Below are 8,601 nucleotides of genomic sequence, written 5' to 3'. Positions count from 1 at the left end.
AACAAGACAAACAGACTTTTTTTTTTTTTTCCTCAACCCAGCCCTTACAGTGGTTGTAATATGATTAACGTGGCTTTGCTTCCATTAAAAAGCAAAGAGAAACTTCCAGCTAGCACACAGATCTATGCATGCAAGTAGCTGTTCCCACTACCACTGATTGTTCCCTTAAACTGCTATTTTGGCCAGAGGGAAAGGGGTATGAAGTGTGCCTACCTGGGTCAAACACCTCGGCAAGCGACCCGGGTTAAGATGGCCTCAGCGATTTCAGAATACAGAAAGAATTAATAGGTGAAGCTAAGAAAAGGCACTGTAGCGCATTCTACCAGTCGAGGTCTGCTATGGTCATAGCACATGCAATTCTCCTTGTATGTCCAGCAGAATTGCCATATTTTAACTATTATATTCCAGCTGAGAAAAACAGTTAAGCAGAGAAAAATGGTCTGACTTGGATGTAATTATGTGCAAACAGTGATTTACAACCTCTAAGTTATACCACCACTAATGCTTTCATGTGTCTGTATAAAATAAGGAAGTTCCAAATGTTTCTTTTTTTACTTTGGTCAGCTTCAGCTCACTTAGCCAGTTTTATGTGCGTCTCCATTACTGGTTTTACGGTACCATATCATCTATTTTTTGGGGCTCCAGGAAATTTCATGAAACTTTTCAAGCTTTGCAGAATCACACTGAATGATAAAACAGTTTTAAGAACTAAGAGACTCAAAGACAGCCTCTTCCCTGAAGCTGTCAGTTCTTCAGTGCTAAAAGTCCAAATTCATTTAAAGAAAAACAAGCTCTTTCTATTGTTCTTTCCTCCCTTCTGCTAATCTAAACTAAATTTCCTCAAGTAAGTTCTTCATGTATGATGGCCCGTATGAGATATTATGATGAAGAGCACAGCCCCGGCCAATCACATTTGGACAAAAGCTTTTATTCCACAAAATAAAAACAAGTGGGGAGGAAGTCATCTATTAATAAACGCCCTGCCACGTATTTGATTGTTTAAGTTTGAGGATGTCACAGAAAATAATTTAACAGGATTAGTCTCATCACACACAAACTTTCTTTAATCTAGCATTCATTTTTAATGATGTATTAGGTAAACGTACCTGCATGGGGATAGGATGCATATCCTCGTCATCATCCTCCGAATCACTGGTCAGTTCTGGCCGGCTGGTGCTTTCTGACACCGGTAGCAGCGGCAGCAGGGCCTGCAGAGCCTGAAGGTAGAGCAGGTGTCCCTCCTCTGACAGTGAGTCTACCAAAACACATGGATCACTACTACACAGTTTGAACTATGCACTAAAACTACAAAAAGCTACAAAAATGAAATGTGTGCAGCTGTATGCATGAAGTTTAAGCAAGCCACCTACTTAAACAATTCTCTCCTGCACAGAGGACAAAGTAGAAGAGCCAGGGAGCCTTGCTTTGTGCTGCTGAGAAAGAGTGGATTGTGACCTGCAGGGAGCTCAGGAAGGCCTCGAACGGAAACAACAGGCGGCGGTCAGAGAGTGCCGGAATGAAAAAGTGAAAAATCTGCTCGGTGAATGGTGCAGAGATGAACTCCTCAGTAAATGCTGCAAATACAAACTGCCTGAAAGGCAACAGGAAAAGATTCCTTTGAATACATTTTAAGAAGCAGTGCAGGTGTTAAAAACAAACAGGAGTTACAATCCTGCTTTTCTGTTGGTGTTCTAGCCTGACAATATTGTCTCTCCAAATAGGACTGCTTTGTGCAGCCTGATCAATAACATCTGGTGAGCTGAAGCAGAGATAATTAAGTGCTGGAATCACTGTGTACATAAGGCCTCTCATTCCTGTCCTGCCTTTCTTTATACGAGAAAAGAAGCTGACATTAGAAATGTCTTAAACAGAGTGTCAACAGGCTGATATTCAGCTCAGGAGCCTGTGGAGACATTTATGACTTATCGTAGGTGGGTCTGTGAAGTAATTACTGCTTCAGGACTAATGGAGAAGAATACACTAACACAAAAGGCGACCAAACAGCAAACCAGTTTATTTGGTTGGAAGAACCCACAGGAAACAACCTGAACCTGCATTTACACTCTTATTTTCCTTTTTGTTCTGCATAGAAACTGAAAGAACTGAAGACCTTGCTTACTTTTAACCCTAAGTTTTAGTAAAACACCCACTTCAGTCATATAAGTGTCACAATAAGCACATTCACCTCAAGGAGAGGCTTTTAAACTAAAAGTGCGAGTTAACTGTTACAATCTCAAGTTTTTTTAAGTTATGAATGTCTCTAACTGAATGGGATTGTGTGAATATCCTGCAGTTAGCTGTTTTGGTTTCTTTTGTTGAAGAAATACAGGTGGACAGCAGAAAATTACAAAGAGCTACACAAGCGTTACAAGAGCTAACTGTAACACAGTGATAACACAGCGATAATTCTTAGAATATTGACTACCTTACAAAGCCTTACATTTGTTGTATTTTAAAAACATGGGGGTATTATGTAGCTGCATTCAGAGCTGGTGTGCTGGTCCACTAGGTCTGCAGGCATCTACCTCTCAGACTCTGCTATTTTGGCTTTCAACATGGGCTTTGTTGATCTGTACATTACTTCTTCTCTACATACAAGTTTATTGTATTTTAACCGTATAAAATATATCATGAGCAAAAAAAAACAAAAAAAAAAACAAAAACAAATACCTATAAAAAGGAAAGGCTGCAAAAACTGTAAACTGCATACCTTGCGCCTGTTGTGCAGGAGGAGTAAGTAAAGTGCAAAGGTTTGAGAATGTGCTCCAACAGTGTGCTTGCCAGAGGGATAGAGGGAGCATCGCTGTACTCCAAACTGGGAGGCAGCCGGTGATTTACAAGACTATACAGCGATTTATAGTATCCTAAAAAATAAAAAAAAAACATGCACAAAGTTAGACTTTATGAAATAATTTACACATTAGGGGGATTCTTTAACTATCGTAGAATTTGTGTCTCAGGCAAACATAAGAAAAGCAAAAACACAAAAAGACAAACTTAGAAAACATTTATAATAGATAAATTACAATTAATATTATATTATATTATATTATATATGGTTTTATACTGAGTGTTTTTGCTATATGTCTTTTGTCCGATAGTCAGGTTTGGAATCTCAGTTCCTTCATAAGACTGAAATTAAATTAGATCTAAAAGTAACTATTGACAAAAGGCACCGATATATTAGTATTTTATTGATTTTTGATAAAAACAACACCTGACCTTTGGGATCATTGTCATTTCCACCACAAATTCTAAATTATAGCTTGCAATCACATCAGTTGTCATGTGACAGGAGACCTCATGCCACAATAGCAGAATTAGCTCCATTTAAAGAAAGGAAACAAGAACAAAAATCAAAGTTCAAGTTTTGAAAAACCAAGAGTAGGTTTATGGTTCGTCATTTGCAAACACCTCATATTTCCTTCAAATGTATAAATAATGAGAAAAATGCCATTTTATATTGTGCGTTTTAAGTACATGTTATGCTAAGTATTTATTTGATTTATTAGGTTTTTTTTTCTTATTTAAATTCCCTATGAATTTAATAAAGCATGTTTGAATTGAATTGTAAAAGAAATGCTACACATTTCCATATTAACTTTCTACATTACATATATTATTCACACATATATATATATTTATGTAATTACAACTCCAATAAGTTGATATTTCTACACCACGTGAAGTAGAACCACCAAAATTTTTCCAAGAAATTGTGTTGGGTTTTCTGAAAAATATCATGACCAAATTTGTCAATAGCTGAAGCGTCACACAGTAAAATAAATTAGAAGGCATCCAAAAGAATTCAATAACCAGATTTTAATTCCTGCACTAAAGGTATTAAAGGTTCACTCTAACATATTATGAAAATTTTTTTTTTTAGTTCAATTTTTTCTTTCCTGCTGCGAAAAGTTTATGCTGCTATAAAGTTGATAATTTTCTTGAATCAGCTGATTAAAAAAACTAAATCAAACTAAAGTCTAAATAGATTAAAAAGAGTAAATGAATAAAAAGTTTAAATTTAGACTCATTACAAATGAGTCTTATTCCAATAAGCACCATCAGACAATGCACAGCTAGCTTACCTTTCTGTACCATATAGTGCAAAATCTGCTCGAGTAATGAAGCTACATTGTTAGCATCTGGAATAACGTGAAGATATGTTCTCTCTGAAGAAAAGATGTCCAACATCCGCATAGGAACAGCAACATTTAAACTGTCATCTGGGCAGTTTAACAGAAGTCTGACAAAGAAAAAAAAACAGGGATAGAGTCAGTCCAGCTTCAGCTTCTTCATAACAACCATCATCCTGTATTTATGTCACAATAATCAGTTTCCATAACCTTACCTACAGCAAAAACCCAGAATCCTTTTGATTTGAAATACACACGTTTGTTTCTGGGGGCTATTTAAAAGCTTCACGAACGGATTGTTGTGTTTCACAAGGTTCTGGCATAACCAAATCTTTATAAACACACAGACAGGCAGACGTCAAATGTAACAGTCAAACAGTCACTGAAGCAATGGCAAAAAAAAAAAAAAAATGCACTGATAACACTGCATCCTTACCAATCTATGTGCATCCACACTCTGTCTGTAGAAAAATATTAGTTGTCTGGACAGGAGGCACAGAGAAGGACCATCCATGATGTGCTGCGTTCCACCTGCCTGTGACTGGCTGACAGACTCATCAAACTTAGCTCTTTGAAGGGCATACTAAAGAAGCAAAGAGAAAGGATATAGAACATACAAAAAAAATAGTTCACAATAAAATAAATTTCTATTAAATGCTGTCGGCAAAACCTGATTCTAAATGTTTTTATATGAAACAAAAAATTTAAGGAAATAATTCAAAGCTGCTTTTCTGTGTTTTTTAGGACATCTTTTATATTAATTCCGTGTGTAGACAGTTAAGCTCTCTATTTATTCTAAACAGGAAAATTAGAAGTCTACCAATTAAATATTCCAACATGACAGGACTTATTTTTCATCACTGTTCAACAATTTGCCTCGGTAGTTCGGATTGTGCAGGAGAATTTAAGAAAACGTGTCCGCTTGTTGTTCTGATAATGAAGATTCATCATTTCCAATTGTAATTTCTGACAGGTTGGTGTTTGTTATTTTCTGTTCCTCTCTGTCACAGATTGTTCCAATCCGTTGCAATATAGGTTTGCTTTTTCCCAATTTTTGCTTTCATTATCACCCATCTTTCTAGAACATATTTATTGTAAATCCAGAAGCATATTATGCAACTGCATTAGCTGTCTGTAGTTAAATACGACAGGTCCTTTTCAATAAAGCAACACAGCAGCTCTGAACTCCTCTAAGGTGAGGGGAGCTTCAAACAGAGTTTGGCAGAGGTTTCAGAAATGTTGAACATTCATTTACATTTTTGAACACCCTGCTATTTTGTAATTTCTCCCACTTCATTGAGGGGTCTGAATGCGTGCATGTCCACTGTGAGAGACATAATCTAAAAAATAAAACCCAGAAATCACAATGTATGATTTTTTTTTAACTATTCAATGGTATGATCCAGCTTCGAGAATCAATGTTAATATTTGGTACAGTAACAGATTCCCTCTGCTCTAGTTTTTACTTGTTTTTTTTCTGCTTGTTAATAAAAAAAATGTTGGTTCATTTTGCACTTTACATCTCTTGTAAAGCAAAAACTAATTCCATCCGTATTTTTTTAACCAGGGCACAACGGACACTGACAACACAAGTAACAATCCCAAGCGCAAACCAAACTTTTATCATGGCTAAGATTGGCCGAGTTAAACTAAATAAATCAATTCACACATCCCATAATTTCACAGGATGACAGTATCACGCTCTCCTCTTTTATTTAAAGGCTACAGACCGAGTTTAGCTCTGCTACTCCGACTGTACGCTGCGCAATCAGCTGTTCCCAATGAGTATCATGCTACACAGTTTACACATCATTTGTCAGACGCTAAAATCTGAGACATGTGCTAGGATGGTTTTTGATGGGTACAGGGTTAATCATTTTGTTACTAAAAGCCTACCCTGTTGGAGCTTAGCCTACCGTGGAGCACAGCCTAAAGCTGTAGCCAAGGGCTCCATGTCTGTGGTGAATGTCATTGCTCACATAGCCAATGTGTTACATGCACTGTAATAATAGACTATAAGACATATCAAAATACCAAAAATTTCCATTTAAGTATCATATACTTTTATACCTTTACTGAATAAAGTTACATCGTGACATTTATATTGAATTATTGTCCGACCACAGGATCTACGAAAAATACGGGTCACAGTGAACTCTACCATACTTAAACCTCTGATCGTGGAATTGCCCTACAAGAGTAATGCAGTAATCTAAAACAAAAGGAAGAAGAGAAGCAGCCGAAGCAGGGTGCAAGCATGTGCACAGAATATTCCTTTAAATCTCACCAAAAACTGTTCAAGAATCTTGTGCAGAAAGTATGCTGAAGACGCTTCCTTGGATTACTTTGTATTTAAATAACTGAACGCAATTGGATTGACGGCGTGAAGGACTACAACACAGACCTCAGCCAGAGTCAAACATATCAAACGCTTTATTAAGGCGTATGCTGCTCACAATTTCAATCTGAGCAGCATGATATGAACAAACACGTGAATAAGTAAAATGTGCTAGTAAAAGAAGAGAAGAAAAAAAAAACTGTTGATTATTAGAAGGACATACCTGCTGCTTTAAGTCTTGGTATCCACGTATGTAGGACTGAATGATGATGGCATTTTTCAGCCTTTTTCTCTCTTCCTGTAGCAACAAAGAAGTAAAGCTTAAAATCAGGAATCAGGAATCAGGATCAGGAATCAGGAATCGGGTTTATTGCCATTGTTAGTGAAGAGGTTCACAACTAGGAAATTTTTGTGGTACAGTCGTGCAACATGAAACATATATGAAATAGTAAATAAAATTATAAAAATCTCTAAAAACACTAGGGTATAAGGCATGCAAAAAATATACTAATATATACACTTAAGATAAAAATATGGATAAATAACATAACTGTGATCCAACCGATGCGACGTTACTATCAATAAGTTGCTTAAGAACATTAAAAAAAGAAAATAAAACATGAGGTTAGAAATTAGAAATCAAAAAATTAATAAAAACTGTTTGAGTAAAATCTAATATCAATGCTAAAAGTGAAATTAGATCGCAGAAAAAAGTATTACATGAAAGTGCCTATTGTGGCTTATACACAGCAAATATACAGCAAATATATCTTCACCAATAAATTGTTTTTGTTAAATTTAGCAGTGTGATCACTGACTCATAGAAATCTTTTCAGAAAAACTCAGTAAAACTCCTGATGCCACCAATTTGAGCCACAAATCAGAACTAGTTTGTTTTAAAGCGTTTAGTTCTTTCATATTATGTCAAATGAACACTGGTGAGATTACCTCTCTTTTCCGTCTTTCTTCTTGTGTGCGATGCAACAGAGACGCTTTTTCTTCCTAAATACCAACAGAGGTTATGTGAGGCTAAACACCAGAAACAGTTGCATGTTTTATTACTGCTCAATTTTCCTGCAATCAGCACTTATACTACCTTTTCCATCTGTGATCTAGCAGCACATACCTTTTTACTCGCTCCTCCCAATGACACTTTGGGCCTTGTTTTGAAATCTCCCTCAAAGCTGAACATTTTCAGATTTTTCCCATTGATTGATTCAGACCTTCTGATGAATTTCTGATAGAGAAAACGAAAACAATTGCAGTTAAAACACTTCAAAACTATACCTGACGAATCTGGGCTTAGCTCCAACTTAAATCACCACCTTGTTATAAACTCATGTGGTCAATTAATAGTTTTAAGTGTTAAAAAACTAGTTAACGGGTTGACTTGAGTTTTTTTTTCTGAAAATGACAATCTTTCGGCAGCAACAATAGTTAGCTAACTTAGCTAGCTTATGACTCAGCAGCTGTCACTGTTTTACTACAGCAAGCATGCCTTAAGACACGATGCAACAACGTAGATAATACCAACAAAGGACAAATAATGGTTGCAAGCGTCACTACAGAATAATGCCCGTATGTTTAGTCTGGTTTTGATGGCGTTAGCACTGAGGCTAACTAGCCAACGGCTAAATATTCAAGCAGGCTAACTTTACGTGGGGATTCTATTTGATATCATTTTAATTTCAAAATACACATAAAAAAAATCAAAATCTATGATGAATAACCTCCGTACCTTTGACTTCTCAAAAATATCGGTTGAAACAAAAAGACTGAGACTGAGTAATCCAATTGTCAAGTATTATTTTCCTCCACTCTGGAAATCATCACAACACAGAAGCGGTTAACTACTTCCGGTTCCTTCAAATCCCAGGCAGATGATTGGATAGAATTCATGCCAATCACGTGGTTGAGCCGTCCCTCTCTTCCAGATTGATTGAGAAGCTTCTATCAATGCATGTCTGTGTGAGAGCATGAATTGCAGGATCTAAAGATCCAAATAGTGGCAGAACAGGTGCAGCTGTAAATATCCCAAACCATAAAGTCATGATTAAAAGGAGAATAACAGATCATCTAGCAGTTTTCACAGTTGAATTAATTGCCATTATGTTAGAGGTTAGGTTG

At 36.4% G+C, this 8,601-nt stretch overlaps 1 protein-coding gene across 1 annotated transcript in view; it reads right to left on the bottom strand.

The window, feature by feature from the left end:
• Positions 1 to 8,349, bottom strand: part of ube3c (ubiquitin protein ligase E3C) — a 35,163-nt gene extending 26,814 nt beyond the window's left edge. The window contains exons 1-10 of the mRNA XM_015377476.1: positions 8,213 to 8,349; positions 7,601 to 7,711; positions 7,423 to 7,476; positions 6,698 to 6,772; positions 4,573 to 4,719; positions 4,352 to 4,467; positions 4,089 to 4,246; positions 2,711 to 2,864; positions 1,371 to 1,591; positions 1,107 to 1,255 (exon numbers count right to left, since the gene is read on the bottom strand). Coding sequence (XP_015232962.1) covers positions 1,107 to 1,255; positions 1,371 to 1,591; positions 2,711 to 2,864; positions 4,089 to 4,246; positions 4,352 to 4,467; positions 4,573 to 4,719; positions 6,698 to 6,772; positions 7,423 to 7,476; positions 7,601 to 7,666 — 1,140 coding nt within the window. The 5' untranslated portion in view covers positions 7,667 to 7,711; positions 8,213 to 8,349. The remainder of the gene's footprint in view (positions 1 to 1,106; positions 1,256 to 1,370; positions 1,592 to 2,710; positions 2,865 to 4,088; positions 4,247 to 4,351; positions 4,468 to 4,572; positions 4,720 to 6,697; positions 6,773 to 7,422; positions 7,477 to 7,600; positions 7,712 to 8,212) is intronic.
• Between the last annotated feature and the right edge of the window lie 252 nt (positions 8,350 to 8,601).

This window comes from Cyprinodon variegatus, unplaced genomic scaffold (genome assembly GCF_000732505.1).
Source record: "Cyprinodon variegatus isolate N-32 unplaced genomic scaffold, C_variegatus-1.0 Scaffold154, whole genome shotgun sequence".
Lineage (NCBI taxonomy): Eukaryota > Metazoa > Chordata > Actinopteri > Cyprinodontiformes > Cyprinodontidae > Cyprinodon > Cyprinodon variegatus.
This window is presented reverse-complemented; position numbering and strand designations above follow the sequence as displayed.